The sequence below is a fragment of the Talpa europaea genome (genome assembly GCF_964194135.1).
Source record: "Talpa europaea genome assembly, chromosome: 4".
NCBI classification, from domain to species: Eukaryota; Metazoa; Chordata; class Mammalia; order Eulipotyphla; family Talpidae; genus Talpa; species Talpa europaea.
This window is the reverse complement of record NC_140070.1, coordinates 5654722-5677111: the sequence shown is the minus strand read 5'-3', so window position 1 is coordinate 5677111 and position 22390 is coordinate 5654722. Positions and strand designations below refer to the sequence as shown.

The following is a 22390-nucleotide window of genomic DNA, read 5'->3' as shown; positions in this document are numbered from 1 at the left end:
CATGGACAGGAAAGAACACACCTGTGTGGGATTGGGTACTGTGCGTGGCCCCAGAGACTGTACCTGATCCTGTGGGGTTCCTGGGTCATACCCCTGGGATAAGGAGGGGACCCAGCCCCTCGCTCTGGAGAGCAGGACTGGTGCAGAGGCTTCCCTGGGTGTGCGTTTCTTTCTAAATAGCAGAACCACAGGCCTCAGCGAGACATTTCAGAAAATACACTATTTTAAATGGCCTGCTCAGTCACACTGAGGGAGATTTCCAGCTGCTCTGTGTGATTGCTCTCCCAGAGACAATGCCAAGATCACAAGGGAGGGCTTCTTACTTTCAAGATAAGATTGGATGTGCCAGCTCTGACTGCTAATTTCATTCCTCTGTGGATTCTGAGAGAAAATTCTAGGGAGAAAGTGACGACATGAAAATCTGGTTTAAGGACTGAACCTGGAGTCTGCCAGAGTCGGCACGGCAGGAGGAAGGAGCGCACCAGAGGCCACCGGGACCAGCAAATCAGGCAGAAAGGCCACCGCGCTGCACAGCCCCCTTCCCTGAAACAGCGTGTCTTCTCTCTTACGTATCATTATTTCCTAGCAGGACGTTCTTTTTATTTTTAAGTTATTGACCTAAATTCAGCTCTGTGCTTAACACAAGGTAGACACTCCAATATTTATTCAATGAATGAGAAAAGAAGGAAGAGCCAGCCTTACAAAAGGGATTACTTCGTTGCATCAAGAGCTTGCTAAGAGAGAGACTAGACGAATAGCACCTCCTTGCAAATGTTTGACTGCTCTAAATAAACCCAGCACTACCTGTAATGGATTGCATCGATATAATAGGTGTAACACTAGATAGAATAGTTTTAAAAGGAAAAAAAAGACAAGGACTAAAAACAGAAAAATTATAGAAGAGACTAGCAACATGGAAAGCATTTTTAGAGAAATGATGCTTTGGGGGGGAGGGTGGAGCCAGTAGGAAATGAAATTTCAGGAGCAAATGGCGTTGTGATGTGGGAAAATGCAGCCAAGTGACGATGAGGCAGCTCCGTCGCTTACTTGTTTATAGCCACATTTTTATTAAGAAAACAAAAACAAAAAACCAAAAAAAATGCATCATAGTTGCTTGTCTTTGTCTTATAATATTTGCTAACTAGTCCTCATTTTTTCAGTGCTGGACTTTGGAACCAGACCTTCATCAGTCACCAAAAATTGTTTCAACATCCTAATATTAAGCTTCATCTTCTAAGCTTGCCCAGAGTTCAGGTGCTTAAAGGAAAAAAAAAATGAGTGAATAATTTATACAGAAATTCTGGAAATCGGAAAACCAGAGTGTGTTTAGAGGCATACATAAATATGATCGCATATTTAAATCTTATTATGCCAGTCACATTTGCCATCTCCTATTTCTCACTTTAATCTGAGTGGCGCAGCCTAGAGTGAGATCGTGGGATGCAGTTAGCACTTGCCGGCGTGTGGAGAGACACAAACAATCTGTAGCGAGTTGATGTTCTCACGGGGACATAAGGGAGTCGTGATACTGTCACCAAGTGTGCTGGGTAATGAGCCAGCCCTCACTTCCCTGCATAACATCCCGCATAAGCCAGCCTCATCCAATTGTGCTCCACGCCTCTCCACATCCAGGCTGTTTCACGTGATCATGCCTTAGCTTTCCAAGCATTCCAGAGGACACGTGGTCACAACCCCCTCCTGCCCCCAGAGTGATGTCATGATTAGTGGCAGGCGTCCTGGGTGTGGGCCTGGAACATGGGCATTCTCCATGCTCACTTAAAAGACATGCTGAACCTCACCAAGAAATCCAGGGTGACCCCTTACCCTCCGGCGTGGGGTGGGTTCTTCCATGGCCAAGGTGCAGGAAGGATCTGATAGAAGGTTTTCATGGTAGATGAACTATTTGATTCCACTTGATCTTTTTCTATTAAAAATATTTATTACGAGGCTGCTGGAACATGGCGGGTGCCTTATGAGTGTCCGAAGACTAACAAATTGTAGTCACTATGGTTCCCCATGGGTGTAGCGAGTGGGGAAGCCCCTTCTTTTCTGCACTTTGTGTGCAGTGTCCAGAGGAGGTTGTGTTGGGGAGGGCTGAAGAAAACAAAAGAGCTCTTGGTGTCCTTTGGAATTTTACATACTGAACAGCAGTGACTGGGGTCTGGAATCAGTCAGAATGGTCTAACATGTTAACTTGTGTGGGGCATGTGGGAAAAAGCACAGCCATGTCCTAATTCTTTCCTCATTATTCAGTTTGAGAAGACAAGAAAGGCGTTGCCTGTGCTATTTGTCTGGATGAAAAAAAAACTTAAACCTCTATCCAGATGTCTGGTCTCCCAGCACTTCTAGATGGTTCCACGTGGTGCCTATGAGATACGGTGGCTCACACAGTGGCCACTGGATGACACCACCTGATTTTCACCTGGATGCTCTGGAGTTGGGTAGCCACGATCACAAATCAAAGACATGGTTAGGAGTGCAGTAGTGGGGTGCAGGCAGGAAAAAGAGGGGGCTGCTTCTCCCTTCAGTAACCAAATAACTACACCAGATCTGCAGTCCAGATTTCTTATGCTCTAACCAGAGGAAATATTGCAAAGATAAAGGAGGATTAAGGAAGCAATAAAGAATTGAAATACAAATTAGAATGAATACAGAGTGAAATACAAACAGATGGGCAGGACCAAGCATGGACCCACGCCCTCCATCTTGCCTGCTTATTTTGCAGCCTGAAACGGGCTAAGGAAGGAAAAAAGAGGGCAAACCCACACGATCAGGGGTTTCTCTTCTTTCCTTTTAAATCACAATCTGAGAAACACAGCCCTAAAAAGCCATATAAATGGTGCAAAACCTCTTCTTACGGCACCCAAAATATTGTGCAAATATAAGCTGAAGAACTGGATTCTGCCAGTCCAGCACCGAGTTAATTTGGTTTCAAGTCAAAGCTTGATACTCGCTGGCAGCTTCAGTCCAAGGTATGCAAAGCATTCTGCAAACCGAAACTTAGAAAGTTTCACAAAATTCGTGTCAGGCGGGAGCAAGTCGCAGCGGACATTTCCACAGGGAGAGCCCAGAGTTCAGCCGGCCGGGCAGAATCACATCAAAATCAGTGACAGAGGCATCTGAAGGCTCGGGGCAACCTCTTTATTTACAGATGAACAAAACAGATCCTGACGAGTTAAAAGCCCTGTCTTGCTGCTTCTGGGTCTGTCAGCGATGGAGGTCAGACTTTTTGACTCCTGAGTTCCTGCCCTAGCACACACACCACCCACCCACACCCACCCACATTCTGTGTGATACTGCGTGGCCCCCACGCCCACCCTGCTGGATTTGAAGGACAGCCCTGGACACGCACAGCCCCTGACTGCACCCAGGCCTCGCTCTCCCCCTGCTCTGGGAATCGTCTCTCTGAGTGCTTTGGTGCCCTCTTTGTCTGTAAGAGCTGAATAAGATAAATAGGGTCTTCTTTTTAGCTTCTGTCTTTCCATGAAATTCACAGCATTCCCCTGGAGCAGTGAAGTGGGAAAGTTTGAGCTTAAGAAGACTTTTTCCTTGAAACTTATTGTTGATGATAGAACGCAAAATTGGTTTTACTCCAGATTTTACATGTGTATACATTAAACTATATACACACACACACATACACACACGTATGTATACACATGTATTTGGATATGGTTTTGGAGAGGCAGAGAGTTTAAAACTGATCAGCTGGAGCAGCCCATTCTTGAAGAAGGACACGATCGTGTGAATTTTTAACGACCGGAATAGTTAAGAAGCTTTTTAAGGTGTTCAAGGCACCACCGCCACAAAGATGCTGTAGGAGGCCAGAGAACAGACAAGCCCTGGTCTCGCTCCTGGGGGTTCCCAGCACACTGAGGATGTTTGTAAAGCAGAATTGAATCAGGGCCACGTTGCCATTGCAGTCACGGACGCCGGCGGGGGCCTGCCTTGGATCACAGACAGCTAAGCCAAACGCAGTCAGAGATTCTGGACATGGCACAGAGCCACACTGAGACCCCATTACAGCAAGATGGTGCTAGATTTGTAAATTAAGCACAATAGGCAGACCATGTAGATGTGGTAGTAAAAGATCTGAAGTCCCTGCCAGTTACCCAGATGTTATCAAACAAAAAGGCGTTCTAAAAAATTGTGACATTTCAGCACTTGGCCCAAAGCAATGAGTGTGTTTGTAACCTCCTGCTATTTAAGCTCATTAATAATTTACAATAATGTGGGTTCCAACTTCTACTTAACTGCTCTTCGAAAGGCTACAGTCCCATTTACCACTGTTTTATTTAATGTAGCCACGATTAATCTACTAAGCAATTATTTTCCAATGTCTTATGAGGGAGGGCCTTGGAGTAATTTACAGAGGTGTCGTGTTCACCACCCTGGTATCTTCAGACTGTAAAGCCAGTCCATTTTGGGATTTTCCTTATCAGTTGCTTAAGTTTACAATATTTAATTGAAAAGGTTTTGAACAAATGCCAGGCTGTCTTTCTGCTTAATGAAACCTTTTAAAAGAGCAGTTAATCTACTGCCTTGCACTTGTACCCAAGAAGTTGCTAAATTAATTTACTGACAAAGAGAATCAATCATCATAAATGGTGTTTAAACAATAGTGGGGACGCTGAAGGGTAATCAGGGGCTGGTCCTGGAATAACGTGGTGCATTGCGTGGTCTTGCTTGTGTTGTAACAGGTGAACGGCAGAAACCTCCTTTCGGTTGACTTTGATCGAACGACAAAGACGGAGAAAATCTACGACGACCACCGCAAGTTCCTGCTGAGGATCGCCTATGACACGTCGGGGCACCCCACACTCTGGCTGCCCAGCAGCAAGCTGATGGCCGTCAATGTCACCTACTCGTCCACCGGTCAGATCGGCAGCATCCAGCGGGGAACCACCAGCGAGAAAGTGGATTATGACAGCCAGGGGAGGATTGTGTCTCGCGTCTTCGCTGATGGTAAAACCTGGAGTTACACGTACTTAGAAAAGGTAGGCCTGTCCCCTAAGCTTCAGAATAGGGAAATGGAAAATACAGATAAATAGGAAAGTGGGGGGCTGAAGGAGAGGTAAGAACAAGAGGAAAGGAGCAGAATAGACTTATGGGGTGAAATGGGGGAGATTTGGCGGGGGGTGCATTACCCGATGGGGGGATCCTAGTAGTACCTCAATTAAAAATTAATTAACAGAAGTAAATAAAGCTTTCTATATTAAAAAAAAAAATAGGGAAGCAATGGTTAGGGTTTCTCAGCAGTCACCCGGAGCATTCGGATGGGGGGCCAGGAGCACGTGGCTGAGCCCCATTTATTATTCCAAATCTCCATATATAAGTCACGGTGCCACCACGATGATGAATTTGCACATTAGCCAAGTAGTTTCTCCTTAGTTAAGTTCTACTGCCGGAGACCTTTTAAGTGATTTATGCTGTAAACATACAAGCAGTGACACTGTCCACCTGCCAAGCCTATACATCCACAACATTCACAAATTAGACCTTGAGCGTGTAAGTCATTTGTAAATAATCTCCCTGCTCGCTCTTTCATTTATGGAAGAGCCTTCCGCTCACGCAGTCAAAGCCGTCAGTTCGTGTTCTTGCTGGCAGCGCTGCAGCATAACCATAAAAAGCAAGTGGATCCTGTTTATGCATTATTAACCAAAAGAGGTTATGTTTTAGAAAGCCGCCTTTCAGGGACTCTGAAATGTGCCATCTCTGCTTTCTTCTACATGGAAAAGGTGCACATCCTCGCTTGGGTTTTTCCCCATCCTTCAGAATGACGTGCACGTCCAAAAAAACAAATAACAGACGCGGGCGGGCGTACTGCTGAGTTGTTCCATGTGAGATGCAGCATAGCGACCGGTGTCAAGAGGAAATGGACGTGAGAAAGATAAGGGGGGAAGGAGAAAACAGCAAGCATGAATACCCCGAAACTCCCTTCTTAAATGGAATCCAGCTGTGAGCCTACTCATGGAGTAGTTCCTTTACCTTCTAGACGTTTAACACTAGAAAATGATTTCCAGGACCTCCCTGGTGGCCTAGGGGTTAAGTCTCAGCGCTACCACCACCACAAAGGCCCACCTCGAAGGCCTGAGTTCGATCCTGGGCCAGGGACTAACCCGCATATGGCTCAGCAGACCTCCCCTGTCTCACCCGCTGCTCCCCTCGACAATGTGTTTCAGTAGAGCTGCCTGTTCTGCTCCCCACTCTATCTCTGGTGAATCCTCTCACCAGCTCCCCATACACACACCTCTAGCCTACACCCCAGCTCTTCTACACAGAAATAAATAAAATCTTAAAAAAAAAAGAAAGAAAGAAAATTGTTTCCTTTTGAGTTCTGAGACCCCTCAGCCTTCAGGGCGTTCCACTGCCAAATCACAGCCTCAGTTAGACTCTTAGCTCCTCAAACAGCCACTGCCTCCTCCTGACTGACCTTACACAGAATAGCTTCCGTCTTCCAGAAACCCCCATCCAGGTCACTGCTGTGCTCGCCCGCTCAGACTCACTGTCCACTGTGTTCTGCCTAAGTCCTGGTTCTAATCCCACCCCCTGCACTTGGTTATTTCGTGTAGTTCTAGAAATCCTGTCCACGGACCACTCTTCCTGAGAACTGCATCGGGGTTCAGACGTCACTGTAGGATGTCAGTCTGCAAGAGTGCCAGTGGGGTCCCTGCTAGCTGACCTGTACTCTTGGAGGGACTCGCCCTGGATGCAGTGGACCCTGCCTGGCCCTCCAGGGTGATCACAGTTTCCCTCCAGGGTGATCAGCCGGCTCTCAGGTCATTCCAGCAGTTATTTGCTGAACAGTCACAGAGTAAGCGCCCTGATCACCCAACCGAGGTTAAGAGGGAAGGGAAATGGAGAAAGACCAATGAGGTATAAGGAATGGGGGGGCTGCCCAGATCCCCAAAAGTGACAGAAGTGATCACAGTGTGACTGAAACATGCCTTAGGGGAGCCAAGGAGAAGCGTGCAGCCCTGACATCCCCTTCTCACGGAACAAGGCTCAGAAGAGCCAGCCGGTACTTCTCTCTGCCAAACCCCCAACATCCACGCAGACGCCTCCATGTCCTCACTGCAAGAAGCAGACTTAGGCAAAACCTACTCAGAGCAAAACCAGTCAGATTTTAGTAAGGACCATGAGATAGAATTTTAAATGATTGCAAAACTAGGTGCTAATCCCTGTGAATTCAGCAGCAGCCCGAGCTTTTCTTGGAAGAAGGCAAACTATTAAGAACAGCTCTCGAGACATTTACTACATGGGCTGCCTAGAAAAATCGCCCCTAGATAGGCCCACAGAGGAGATTCTCCGCGAGTCTGAATCTTGCAAACTGCTTTTGAAGATGGACAATAAAGAGAAAAAGCTTGCGCCTTGGACGAGGGATTATGTGTTTCTGTGTTAAAAGCAAAGAATTCGGCCCAGGAGGGCGCCTAACCCAACCGTTCTCCTGGTTGTTCTCATTCCATTTGGCCTGACAGGATTTAGAGGAAGCTTTCTCAGAGGAAAGAACCCCCCCACACCCCGGGATTACTTCTGAGCTCCACTTAACCAGCCTCAGGGCCCACCTTCGCTCATGTTGGCCTAATAAATGAATGTCTTCTGTCTTGCCACAATTACTGCAAAATAAGCCGAGCTTATTTTTATTTATGTATCTATTCACTTCATAATTTAGCACCAAACGGTGTGTTAGCCCAGAAGCCATTCTCACAGCCCCTGGGGGACAGATCAGGTTTGGTGCTCACAAGAAGAAATGTAAAAATAAAGATGTGTATTGTCATTACAGATGCCACATAGGAATTTAGAGGAAAAAAATAAATATACCCACCACCACCCACATCTGGATGGGGTGCCTGGGAAACCATTCACAGCGCTATGCACCATGATTAATTCAGCAGTGTTTGTTGACACTGAGCCTGTATGTACACAGGATCCATTCTGAGCTAATTTTATGTCTCTTCTTCATAAAATGATACTCTGAATGCTTTGCTCCTCCCCGCCCCCAATGCCCTGGAAATTAAAACATGATTTGAGTGGCTCTTGAATCAAATGAGGGGGGGAATCCACCTTCCTAAATAATTGCTAATTATGGGTAGGATTGCATTTCCCAAATGCTATTTTCTCCTTGAATTATCGTCTTTCGAACGCTTCTGCTCGTGCCTGGCCTGCAAGCTGTCCAAGTCCACTGACAATCTGCTGGCCAGGCAGCCTGGGACGAGAAGGTGTCACCCGGGCACCTGGTGAATTCTGAGCCACTGACAGCCGCACCCTCACAAAGAGCATCCAAGCAAATTAGGCAGGGACTCGTTAACCACATGTAAGGTCAAGGATAATGCAATTAAAGCGAAAATTGTTTTCTCCAGTGGGATGTCCATGGCACGGTCACTGAATGGGCTTTGCCTTCCCCTTCCTGAACCCTGGCTAATACCTGTGCCCTCTCCGCAGTCCATGGTGCTCCTGCTCCACAGCCAGCGGCAGTACATCTTCGAGTACGACATGTGGGACCGGCTGTCGGCCATCACCATGCCCAGCGTGGCCCGCCACACCATGCAGACCATCCGCTCGGTCGGCTACTACCGAAACATCTACAACCCCCCGGAGAGCAACGCCTCGGTCATCACCGACTACAACGAGGAGGGGCTGCTCCTGCAGACGGCGTTCTTGGGGACCAGCCGCAGGGTCTTGTTCAAATACAGAAGGCAGACCCGGCTCTCCGAGATCCTGTACGACAGCACCCGGGTCAGCTTCACCTACGACGAGACGGCGGGCGTCCTGAAAACCGTGAACCTGCAGAGCGATGGCTTCATCTGCACCATCCGCTACCGGCAGATCGGGCCCCTGATCGACAGGCAGATTTTCCGCTTCAGCGAGGACGGGATGGTGAACGCCAGGTTCGACTACAGCTACGACAACAGCTTCCGAGTGACCAGCATGCAGGGCGTCATCAACGAAACGCCGCTGCCCATCGACCTCTACCAGTTCGATGACATCTCGGGCAAGGTCGAGCAGTTTGGCAAGTTTGGCGTCATCTACTATGACATCAACCAGATCATCTCCACCGCCGTGATGACATACACCAAGCACTTTGATGCCCACGGCCGCATCAAGGAGATCCAGTACGAGATCTTCAGGTCACTCATGTACTGGATTACAATTCAATACGACAACATGGGCCGGGTGACCAAGAGGGAGATTAAAATAGGGCCCTTTGCCAACACCACCAAGTATGGCTACGAGTATGACGTGGACGGCCAGCTGCAGACCGTCTATCTGAATGAGAAGATCATGTGGCGTTACAACTACGACCTGAACGGGAACCTTCACCTGCTGAACCCCAGCAACAGCGCGCGCCTGACACCCCTGCGCTACGACCTTCGGGACAGAATCACGCGGCTGGGCGACGTCCAGTACCGGCTGGACGAGGACGGCTTCCTGCGGCAGCGGGGCACGGAGATCTTCGAGTACAGCTCCAAGGGGCTGCTCACCCGCGTCTACAGCAAAGGCAGCGGCTGGACTGTCATCTACCGATATGACGGGCTGGGCAGGCGCGTGTCCAGCAAGACCAGTCTGGGCCAACATCTGCAGTTTTTCTATGCCGACCTCACTTACCCCACCAGGATTACGCACGTCTACAACCACTCCAGCTCAGAAATCACCTCTCTCTATTACGATCTCCAAGGACACCTTTTTGCCATGGAAATCAGCAGTGGGGACGAATTCTACATCGCCTGCGATAACACGGGGACACCGCTGGCCGTGTTCAGTAGCAACGGGCTTATGCTCAAGCAGATTCAGTACACCGCCTACGGGGAGATCTATTTTGACTCCAATATCGACTTTCAGCTGGTCATTGGCTTCCACGGGGGCTTATACGACCCGCTCACAAAATTAATCCACTTTGGAGAAAGAGATTATGACATTCTGGCAGGACGATGGACTACGCCTGACATAGAAATCTGGAAAAGAATCGGGAAGGACCCAGCTCCTTTTAACCTGTATATGTTTAGGAATAACAACCCCGCAAGCAAGATCCACGATGTGAAAGACTACATCACAGGTAAGCGTAATCTTTTTATCTTCATTTCGAAGCGTTGAGTCACTTCGATCATTAGATGAACACGCAAAATAACTGGAGTTGCTTTCTTTGACTCGATATTTAACTTGCACAAACCCCAATGCCTAGCCTTTTGCATGTATTCATTTCTTGATGAAAAAAAAAGCCATAAAGAAAGCCCAAAGGGAAATTGAGATATAGTTTGTTCCTTTGTGTTCTGCCTGCCGAGCCCAAGGCTGCAGTTTTCTGAAAGGACGCAACATGCAGTCACTGAAAGGAAGTGATGCAGGATGCACAGAAAAAGTGATGAAATTGGAGTCCCTACATCAGGGTTCTTACTCAACTCCTCCACGTTGTGTGGCTCTATGGACAAGTCACACCATTTTTTTTGAGTCAGAGTCTTAATAAAGTGGGGTGAGGATGCCTAGCTGATGGTATTAAAATACAGTAATCTATTCGGTTCTGCATTAAATAGGGACTACCTTCCAAGCATGCAGTGTTGGTTGTTCTTTCATACCTGGGTTAAGATGTGAAGGAGCATAAGTTTGAACCCAGCCTTGTGTGAGTCCCCATGTCACCCCCAAGAACAGTTAAACTCTCTCTTCACTGCCCTCACCCCAGGGCCCACATGGAACCATTTCCTCCATCAATTGCTGAGCCAAAGGGTCCTGTTTCTATACCACTGTCTCCTGGGGCCATTTAGAGCATTCCTTACACGATGACACCACTGATGGGCACACTCACTTTTCTGCCAATAGGAGGAGGATTCTCAAGGTATAGATTTGAGACCTTTCCAAGTTGAGTGCATGCTACTCTTTTAAGATCAGATCCCGCTTCCACCACCACAGAACCAGCAGGTGTGTGACGCAGAGACCAGGTTCCTATAGCAAATACTGTAGCTCCCTTTAGTGGGTTGACTCCTCCTCCCGCTCGCTCAACCAAGGATTCTGAAACCTGCTTCCAGCTGCCTTCCTGAAACACACAACCATGACTGACCTCTCAAATGCGTGTGTTTCCTAGAGGAAGGTTCTTTCCTTTCTCTTTTTTTGCACAGGGTCTGGTTTGGTTGGGGGTGGGGAGGATTCTGTTTTGCTTCGTTTCGGCTCGTTAGATGCAGCTCCAGGCTGTCTCTCTTCTTGCTCCGTAGTTGAGGCATACTGAGGAGTCTGTTTGCTCAGTTCTCAGTACAGCGCTCCGCATGCTGCCCCCTATTCATTGCACAGCTGCCTCCAGCTTTCCCAGACTGCTAAAGCTTTTTAGATCTCTCTTCCATGGGAGCCAGCTGCAAGACCTTCTTTCAGCATCCTGATTCAGCAGCATCCTATGGCATTCCCATTGAGCGTTTTCCAGCGCATATCCACATTCGAGCCCCATGTTTTGGCAATACTGCCCAACACCTAAGACCCTTCGGTTTTCACTGTCACACACACATTGTTCATAGCAGGAGAACCTTTGCCCCCAACCCTCCACCATTCAGGAGAAAGAATTTTGGACAAAACATAAGACCCCCCTGAAAGCTTATATACACTGTCATTCCCCCTCAAAGAAAGTATCACCTTGGATCCTTTGTGAATTTGGGGTTTATCTCAGCACCACCATCACCGTGTCCACCAGCATCAGCACCGCTGTCACCTCCCTTCCCTTTAAAGGAGGGAGAATATCACCAGTCTTATTGCCAGATGATGCTTTGGACAAAGGACCTTCTGGCTGGGAATGAGGTGAGGGCTGGTACCCTAGAGAAGGAAGTGGGAAACAAGTGGCTCTCCATCATTCTGACAAGCAGTTTACCACTGGTTATTTAAGAGGTGTTGACAGAAGCTGACGGAAAGGCTGGAAAGCCCACAGCTCCTGAATCCATGCTCTCCTAGCAACATGGACTGCAGGGAATGCCATAGCAGCATTTTCTGAAAAACATCAAAAGAGAGATAGAACAGCATAAAATATATTAGGTGAAATGCAATTTCAAATTTCCCAGCAATGTGCTTAATATATAAAATAATCTACGCCCAACTGTACTCATAAAGCCGCAAGCCTGCTGAGTAGTTCTGTAACATTATAACCTCCAGAATAGAATAAAAGCCTTATTCGGAGCTTAATGGCTTTTGGAGTCACATGGCAGTATTTTAAAATACCATTTTAAAGGTTTCCAGGTTCGTTCCCCCAAAAAAGTTTGTCTCCACCTGTGCACAGTGAGCCTTTGAAGTCAGAACTGATGGTAGTCACAGCTCCAGTGCCCTTAGCCAGTTGTGCCAGCTTTCAGCATTCATCTTTGATTAAGGATCAACTGTTGATTTGAATACTCGCCATTTAGGGAGTTTATTAATAGAAAATGGGTTGTGGAAGTCTGTATATCCTTCGGCAATCACTTTTGAAAGCTAATAACATACTTCGATTTAAGACCAGCCTTTGCTAACGACAGAGCAAATTTCATTTGTCTGCTACCACCGTGTCCTTGCGCCGCGGCGCAGTCATTACCCTTTTCGTGTCGCTGTTACTATCACACGGAGCCACCGCGCCTGCCTGACAGCTCATCCCGTCTGAGTATCTGTAACTCTGCATTTTCCGTAGCCCTTGTCATCGTCCTGCTATGGAGGGGCCTGTCTCCGTGTCTAAAAATAGAGGGCAGGTTTTGAACTGTGGGATGAAGGGCAAACCTGGGCTCCTTTTCAAGTTATTGTTTGTGAACGTGGGGTTCCCTTTAAAGTAAGAATTTGAATTTATGAAAGCGCAAAATAAACTCAAGCACCTTTCATTCTGAACGTTCTTCTCCTAGATGTTAACAGCTGGCTGGTGACATTTGGCTTCCATCTGCACAATGCTATTCCTGGATTCCCTGTTCCCAAATTTGATTTAACGGAGCCTTCATACGAGCTAGTGAAGAGTCAGCAGTGGGATGATGTGCCGGTAAGAAACAAAAAGCCAAACTATGAAAAGGCAATAAATGGCTTATGCGTGTCTTCTTTACCCATGTTTAATCGACCCACCCTGGTGGAAACTGTACCAAGGATAATTTTTAATTTTTTTGACTCTCATAGGGAATCAAACACTTCCCTCTGCATTTCTCTTCTGCCAACGAGGGGGCTGTTAAACAGGCTTCAGTCTGTTTTTAGTGAAGCTCATAAAAACATAGGCATTATCAAAAATAATAAAACGCAGAAGCTTGTTTTGGAACATGGGGTTTCTACAGAGAACCCCAGGAAAGCAGATTTCAGACACTTGGGACCCGAAGACAAAGATACAATAAACAGGAAGGCAGGGGATCCATGTTACAAATGTAGCAGCCCCCAAACAATGCCACAAAGTCCAAATTCTTCCAAATAAGAGCAGTGTTTCTTGGGGAAAGATTAAAATGAGAACGAAATGTCCTCTGGTAAGTAAGGCGCCACCTACCACTCCGTGTTTATGGAATTGTCTTCAGTATAATGGATCAGGAAGCCCGCCACTGTTCTAGAAGTAAAAGGGAAAATTGCAAAGTCAAAGCTGCCATTTCAGAAAATGGCACTGCTAATTGCCGTCATTCAGAGATCAGAAAGGAAAGCGCCACAAAATACCAGAATTTCTAGCTGACAGCAAGAATAATTAAAGATCAAGAAATTGGGCTACCCGATAATGGTAAGGAGTGCAGAGTTTCTCAGAAAGAGTAATCCCACCCCACTCCCAGCAATTTCCTATCATTTCAATGAACACAAAGGGAAAATGCAGCCACATCACACACACACACACACACACACATACACACACACACACACACACACTGTATGGACAGTGCCGGTACCTCTGTTTTCTGGGACTTCCCACTTAACATAAAAGCAGTTCAATTTTCAGTTGTCACCTTTACATTTGAAAAGCAAAACCAGTCGTGTTCCCAGGGCCTGGGAGCCATTTTCACATTTTTAAGTGCAAATCTCTTTACACTGATAAAGGGCCACTCAGACATCCTGAAGTTTCCCAGCGCGCTTCAGCCCACCCGTCCCGATTGTGTCTGACTTCCCATCATGTCGCAAAACACTTCCGCCTTACTATACAAATGGACTTGCCAACTTTTTTCCTAGGCAGCCTTATAAATATGGTTCTGATTCTCAGTCGAGAGCAGCGCACCAGAAGGACAGCTTAGGAATCGCCCACAAAACACTGAGGCGGCCGCAAGTGCAGGAAAACAAATGCTTCTTTCAGTGCTACAAATCAAGCAGATGTTTCCGTGTGGGAGACGCTGGCCAGGCAAACATCTGGCAGCATAAGAAATGGCAGCGTTCAGATGCCCTCGATGTAAAACACTTGCCAGAGTAGATGGCCGACTGTCCCTAAGTCTAGGAAAAATGAATGTTTTCCTAAAGTCATAAATACTGGCCTCCCTCTGCCCGGCTGTGTGCTCTTCCTGGTACATTTCAGCTCTGCGGTCAGGGGACACGGGCCTGCTCAGGGCCGCGTTCACCAGGACAGAGGCCAGTTTACCCAAATGGCAGCACGCACCGCCAAGCGTGTGCACCGGAGGCCGGATGGAGCCCAGAGCAATCCCAGCCTCTCAGATCTTTCTCTGTGCTGGGTCCGTGCTCTCTTGGGATGCTGGCCCTGATTAGCCGGGTTCCCCAGATGGGGTGGGCGTGGGAAAAACGTTGAGAAGCAGGCACAACATGAATATTTTGCCCACATTAGAGCCTGAAAACCTCTCCACTAATACAAGATGGAGTTACCCCTTTTTACATTTCAGAGCTCATTTGGATCAGCTTGAGGGGAGGGGATCTTGAGTGCATTCCTCTACCCGGGCTTTTGAAGGCCTTTTCATCTCCAAAGAGCCGATTGAGGTTTTAATAACTGCTCTGGAGCTCTGCACCCAACTCCCCCCACCCCTTTTCTTGTGTCAAAAGTGGGAGCGCTGCCAGGCAGGCCGGCTCCCCGGCAACCCAGCGCTGCAGAAGTTCTCTAAACCGTGCCCCTCCCTGTGCTGTGTTCGTTTTCCAGCCCATCTTCGGAGTCCAGCAACAAGTGGCGCGGCAGGCCAAGGCCTTCCTATCCCTGGGGAAGATGGCCGAGGTCCAGGTGAGCCGGCGCCGGGGCGGTGGCGCGCAGTCGTGGCTGTGGTTCGCCACCGTCAAGTCGCTGATCGGCAAGGGCGTGATGCTGGCGGTGAGCCAGGGCCGCGTGCAGACCAACGTGCTCAACATCGCCAACGAGGACTGCATCAAGGTGGCCGCCGTGCTCAACAACGCCTTCTACCTGGAGAACCTGCACTTCACCATCGAGGGGAAGGACACGCACTACTTCATCAAGACCACCACGCCCGAGAGCGACCTGGGCACGCTGCGGCTGACCAGCGGCCGCAAGGCCCTGGAGAACGGCATCAACGTGACCGTGTCGCAGTCCACCACGGTGGTCAACGGCAGGACTCGCAGGTTCGCCGACGTGGAGATGCAGTTCGGGGCGCTGGCGCTGCACGTGCGCTACGGCATGACCCTGGACGAGGAGAAGGCGCGCATCCTGGAGCAGGCGCGCCAGCGCGCGCTCGCCCGGGCCTGGGCGCGCGAGCAGCAGCGGGTGCGGGATGGCGAGGAGGGCGCGCGCCTCTGGACGGAGGGCGAGAAGAGGCAGCTGCTGAGCGCCGGCAAGGTGCAGGGCTACGATGGGTACTACGTACTCTCGGTGGAGCAGTACCCCGAGCTGGCCGACAGCGCCAACAACATCCAGTTCCTCCGACAAAGCGAGATCGGCAAGAGGTAACCCCCTGCACACCCCAGGCTGCCGGAGGCGCGGCCACCCTCTCCAGGGAAGACGCCCCCCGCGGGTGCGCTCACGGCCCCCCCACAGCCTCCACCATCCCTTTGCGCAGATTTGTCTGTAGCACAATCCGAATTGGACTCTCCGATGCGCAGAGCCTTCCAGGAGACTGACAGTTGCTGTTGGAGGAAAAAAATCCACAAAAAAAAAAAACCTCTTTTCTGAATGACCTTAAAGGTGATCGGCTTTAAAGAATATGTTTACATATGCATCTCGCTGCACTCAGTTTGGACTGAAGCGTTGCAAAGAAAAAAGAAAGAAAGAAAGAGGAAAATAAGGCCTCTAGTTTGGCCGAGGCCGCGCGCGCGCGCCCTCCAGGCGCTGTATTTACGGTAAAATGCGTACGGTACGGTGTTTCCAAACGTGACCGAATTGTCGACCTTTGCTTACAAAAAAGTAGTCTCTCTGCATAGGATGTGATATATATCTCTGTTCCTTTTAAAATGTGGGGCAAAATTATACGGTTTATAGACAACCCAACTGCTCTCCCTGTGCTGCTTTGTAAAAAGACCTTGGCACCACTGACTTCTGCTCCCGGATTTCGTAATGGATTTTACAATGCTAACGCGGTTTGCCTTGGGGGGTGGGGAATAAACTGGCAAATAGAATCCTTGTCACTGATAAGCAAAGGAAACCTTGATTTTTTTGTAAATTATGTGAGACAAGTTGTTTATGGATTTTTATATGAATTACAATTTACTGTACATCAAATATTAGTCTCAGAGGAGTTAATTTATGTAAAGTGTTTAAAAAGTTTATACTTAAAAATAAAATGATAAAAACATGTGAACCGTGTGATTTTTTTAAAAGGATTGCACCTTTTGTTATGTTATAGCTGTACAGTATAAATTATTATATTGTAGAGGTATAACAACTTATGCCTATAATGTCCAGAAGTGTTAATATTTTTGTATTAGGTTGAAAAAAAAAAATGTGCAACTTTCTATCACTAGATGGATAGGTCAGTGCAATCCTAAAGGGGAGGCTGAGCAGAGATAGGCTCCTTTCCCTTCCTTCTCTTTTTCATCAAGCCAGTGTCCTCAACCTTTGTCGATTAAGAGGCACAGCTGGAAAAACCCTCAGGCTGGCGGAAGGTAAGGGAACCTGGAAAGGCTGGGGCAGGCGGGGGGTTCTCCCACCTCAGGGCGGCTGGAGGAGTTACACTGATGACCACGGGGTGTTGCTGTTCCTGTTCCTTGAAACTCCATGTCCTGATGGAGGCCGATCAGGTGCCCGGGAAACCTTTGGAAGGAGGGAGGAAAGGACCTGGTGTCGTCGTGACCTTAAATGTGTGTCTTGAGATATAGAGAAGGTAGCAGAAAGCCAGCAGGTGCGAGCCGGCGGGATGGAGGTCAGGGCCACTCCGCCAGTGTTGGGTTTGAATCCTCAGGTCACCCAGAGGGACCAAATAAAGGGAGACCAAATCTCTGTAGCCCAGGGGAGCTGGTTTGCAGCGCAGCCTCTGCGGCTCTCGGGGAAGCAGCCGGAGGTGAGGTGACAGCTGTGGCCTCCTGCGCCGGGGCGGGACCATGCTTGGCTGCCGGCTCAGCCTCCTTGCAGATCTCCTTCGTGAGCACTAAATTCAGCCACAAAAATATTTTTAGAAAATATTTCTCCGTTCATTGAGCTATAGTACACACTGTTTTCCTCTCTGTATAATGGTGATAAATATAGCAAGTGAACATGTCGTAAATATAAAGGTTCAAGTGATGTATTGAAAATAATTTTCTAACTGCTTTGTATGTATCACATACTCTAAATTGCACAGTAGGCGTGTTTATTAAACAGATTGGCTGGGAAAGTTTCAAAATAGCTACTGAATTTACAGTGTCAGTGCTATTACCGTCTTTGTGTATTTGGTAGAACATACGGAAGTCATTAATCTTCTAATGAATGCTGATATTTTATTAGAATGAAAGCACAGATTAGCATTAATATTTTTTATCCTGGAAGTCCTTTGGCAAGTATTACGAAGCCCAAATTTAGAAAACTCTGCGATTTCAAACCACATAAACATGGCTCTGTTTTACATTTTATTTTTTAACTGTTAACTTAGGTGTTTGCAGTTCTGTGGAAGCCACTTCTCCGCGGGGCTGTGTTTAGCATGCTGTAAGTACTTTTGGTTGAAATAGGCTCTGAGTCTAAATTCTCAGAAATGTTTCTGATGTATTGCCCATGGAAAGCTTGTATCCCATGACAGAAGTGAAGTCATTACCTTATCCTCATCTCGACACGGACTGGCCTTGACACTGGCACCGCTAAATAACGGATCTGGAGTATCTCCTGGTGCTTATTTTAGATGAAGTCAAATCAACCCAATTAGTGTCTTGTTAGTAGGTATAATGAGCCTATTTCTTTCTAAAAAGACTTGTGATCTGGACATGCTTTTACAAGAAATAGTGACCTTGGGGAATATGTAAACAAAACACCTTTTTCTAAGAGTTGGGAGGGTGGGGGGACTATATAATGAAAAGAATTAGCTTACAAAAAAAGAAATTGATATTCAAAGTATTTTAGGCGAAGCCAGTCAAAATGCTTACATGATATTTTGAGATGTAAATTTTGTCTGATTTGTATTGTTCTTTTCATTTGCCTTCTTAACTTTCTATGTGACCTGAATTTTCCATAACTTGATGACTATAGATTGCATCTAGGCATTCCAATAAAAGCCAACCCGATGTGTGTGTGTTTATATATTTTTTTTGAAATCCTGGGCTAGCTAGTACTGCCTTTGTGTTTTAGGGTGGAGGAGGCAAAGCTGTGCTGTTGTCGGGGTGTGGATTCATCTCCAGCCCGTGGGTAGTATCTTTTCATTTTATTTTTTTGTCCACTGGCCAGACTGCCAGCTCAGCAGCGAGCACCTCACAGGGGACTCTCCCATGACCTACTTTAGGAAAACCTTAAATACACCCCCACAAAGCCAAACATTATCACTGTAAAGAAGAATAAAAAAAAAAAAAATACTGCCCATTACTACTGGAAAGCAGGCCTGGTTTCTGTGATCCTGGCAATAAGCGCTTAATTAAAACACTTGATTAGAATAATCAGTTTGGGCCTGATAGGCTCGCAGCCTGCTGGAGATGTCTAAATCTACATATAGACCGGCTGATTAGGGGCTGCTGAGTTCAGCAATTCCAGGCTGGCAGGCCAGGGCTTTGATTTTCGTCTGAAAAGGCAGGCTTCATCACACTGGCTTTGTAGTGACAACCTCAACTTGATAACATGTTGATCCAACAAGAATCAGGTCACTCCACTTTGGCAAACTAGTCTTATTTTTTTTCCCTCCTGGAGTGAGAGTTGAACTTGCTCAAACCTGGAAACCCAGAAAAACACATGCAAATGTGGACTTTTATTTTCTACCCTGCTTTCCTTAGAAGCAATGTCCAAACAAATGCAGAGAAACACTTTATAGGTAAAACTTGCTATGGAGAATTTTCTGGGTAGGGGCTCTGCTGGCGCCCTGCCACAGGGACAGTCACCTAGTGGTGGCCTTTGGTTTTGCGTGCTGGACGTGGACATCAATGCATCTGACTACTAACACCCCAAATCAACCCCAGTCCCCCAGAGAATTCAGAGAATTCTGCCCTTGACTCGTGCCTATCCACACCCACTGCTCTCTATACGCCATCTTTCTCTTTTGACTCCATTTCACTCCCAAAGGAGGCTGTTTGTCTCACCTGCTAAATAGCAAATCTGCTCTCTGGGGTGCTTTTGAAATGGGAGGATCCAAAATAGGAAGGCAGAAGGCACTTGATCCCCATCAGGCTCTGTCTATGGCAAAACCCCCATGGGCAATGTGCAAACAGCTTACAGAGCAGGGGAGGTACCCCTGGACTAAGAACTGCCCCCACCCACCACGGGTGCAGGTTGGGGTGTCTGCAGACAGAGCTGGCTCACCCTGGGCAGACTCGAAAGGCAGCATAGCTAGATCTCATCCTTCCACGGAGTCCCAGGTGCTATCCCACCTTCCTTCAGAGGACTGACCCGCATCCAGCACCCTGCCCATGAAATACACCACATTCTATACGTTGACTCAGGGAAGTGTGAGTTGGCCAAGTTTAGAGGAGTGGCTCAAGCCAAGGGGGGGCAGATACTTGCTGACAGTGAGCACCCTCCAGTCCTAAGCACCCTCCTACCTAAGAAGGTGCTGGAATACTCCTTACGCCCCGACTTCCATAGGCCACTGGTTTCCCAACAGCCGCCATCACTCAGGGCCATGACAGGCATTTTTCATTATGTAAGGACCCTCAAAGCCCATGGAAACAACAGCTGTCTTATGTGCCCCTCTGCCTGCCGAGATGTCTCTCATCTTACATAAGCATGTGTGCTACCCGCTGCTAATGGCTCCACCTTGTCTAAGAAGAGTACTCAGAGAAAGACCATTTCTTGCATGTACACTTGTGTCAAATTATTAATCTAGATTTTCCATCTCCATGCATCTGGCTCTGGTGTTACCACCAACCCCATGAAAAACACAAAAATTCATCATTATAGGTTGTTATTACCCATTTTGACCATGGAGTTAAGCCAGAGTACCTAAGATAAGCTGCTTGAATTTCTACCTTCTCATTTAAGCCACATAATGAATATCCACTCTTGCCAGAATTCTCGGGTGCTATTCACCACCTCTGCAAGCAATGGTCTCTTGATGTCAGTTAATTACTAATAACTTTTAGGCAAATTGAGTAAACCTTTTCATTTATGAACTGACTTAAAATTCCTGAAGTCCTGTGTATAGAGAATTTACTACAAACTGATTCGAAGCCTAGAGTAACATCATTAGTCAGTTTAGAGTTAATGGGTTCCACAAAGCAAATTTAATAAATCCTTCTGGGACCTAAGCTGAGGAAAATTAAAATTAGAAGCATAAATTGTGACTTCGAGGGCAAGACAGTGGCTTGCTTATGGACTGCCTGCTTAGAGGGTGAGTTGTGAGGGGAGCTGGCTTGCAGCCTGCAGGAGGAAAGGAAACGGCCTTGTTTTCCAGTGCGCAGAGATTTCTTGAATTCCACCACAGTGGCCATTTCTATCACTCACTGCACAGAACCGACAGGATTTATAAGGGACCGGCTGGCTGGCTCCATGAATTCTTTAGCATTTCCACGAGTTAACTTTATTCGTGGGGGCGTGAGGGGAGCATAAATACGCTGAAGCTGGAGCTGCCTAGCAGAAGCCTGGGCGAGCGCTGGAGGCCTCTCCTCACCTGCGCTCCTGTCACAGGAGACAGAGTGGCCCCAAACTGCCCTTCCATAGTAACACTATGCAGAACACCTGTTCTGCAGAATATTACCCATAACACCTCCCCTCACCTGTGTGTGTGTGTGTCTGTGTGTGTGTCTGTGTGTCTGTGTGTCTGTCTGTCTCTTCCTGCTCAGGTTGTGTTGAACGGCACATTTTTCTAAGACCCCCCCCAAAACATTTTGGGACATTTACTTACCCCCAATTTATTTATAAAAGGTTATAAACAAGCAGATTTTAAAATCACCCCATTTCAGCCATGACATTATTTGTTGCTTTGACCCTGTAACCAAAAAAAAAAAAGAAAAAGAAAAAAAAAAAAGGAGCAGCCCTGGGGTGCTAGTCCAGGCTCAGCGTGCACAGGTGCGACTGGGGCGTACAAGGACGAAGCAAGGGGGACACGAGGTGGGGGGGAGCTGTTGGGGTGCCCGCGCTGAGGGGGGACGCACGGGGAAGGTAGCAAAGGGGGCAGAGGGCATCTCTTTAGAAGTTGACCCTCCGTCTTGGGGCTGCCCCTTGGCCTGACCCCTCAAATTTCAGAGCTCTGGTTCCTGCGGGAATAAAATGTCCCCACGTCTGCTGGCCCCGTGGCCGGGGTCTTCAGGGCGATCCCCCACCTCCTCCTCCTCCTGGAACCTCCAGGAGGGTGGGGCGGCGCGGGCTTGGGGCCCCGGGGCGGGTCCCCGCACCCCCCAGGTTCCTGCGGCTCCCCCGGCTCTTTCGGGAAGGGCGCCAGCGCCCCCTGGCGGTGCGCGTCGGCGCGGCTGTGCGCCCGGGACGGAGCCAGGGGCGCGCACCTGGGGGGCGGTGGGGGGGGGCGCCCCTCAGCCCGCGCCCCGGCCCGCCCGCCCGCGCCCGGCCCTCCTGGGCCTCTGCCCTCGCGTCCTGGCGCTGCCCACGGGGTGCCGCGCAGAGAACCACGACTGCGGCCTCGCGCACCGCCGCCCCCGGCCTGGCCCCCCAAAAATCGCTCCCTAAGATCTCCCCGCACGCCAGGCAGCAAGGGTGTCAGACAACGTGCCTCTCCCTCTGCGGGTCAGAACCGGCCCTTCCTCCCAGGACTGGTCCCGGCTGCTGGAGTCCGCAGCCCCCCGAAAACAGTGATTTCTGAACTGTCACTGTTCCCCCTTTTACTTTGCATGTTTTAACAGCCCTGTCACTTGGAGGAATGTCCCAGAAGAGGCGTTTTTTTATTCCGGAGGGAGAGGGGCCCTCACGGTAAGTGCTGCAGTGACAGCCTGGAGAAGGGACGCCCTCCTGACTGCACGAGGGTGCAGCCCTGAGCAGGCCCACCTGCTAGGGGTGGCCTCGTGGTGGGGAGCAGCGGCG

The 22390-nt window shown here is 48.4% G+C and overlaps 1 protein-coding gene across 8 annotated transcripts in view; it reads left to right on the top strand.

Annotated features, from left to right (window-relative positions):
• Positions 1 to 15766, top strand: part of TENM3 (teneurin transmembrane protein 3) — a gene marked incomplete at both ends in the record, with an annotated part of 409334 nt that extends 393568 nt beyond the window's left edge. For all 8 annotated transcript variants that reach the window (XM_084232543.1, XM_084232542.1, XM_084232541.1 and 5 more), the window contains 4 exons: positions 4701 to 4997; positions 8443 to 10054; positions 12825 to 12955; positions 15011 to 15766. In XM_084232543.1, coding sequence (XP_084088669.1) covers positions 4701 to 4997; positions 8443 to 10054; positions 12825 to 12955; positions 15011 to 15766 — 2796 coding nt within the window. The remainder of the gene's footprint in view (positions 1 to 4700; positions 4998 to 8442; positions 10055 to 12824; positions 12956 to 15010) is intronic.
• Positions 15767 to 22390: the final 6624 nt, after the last annotated feature.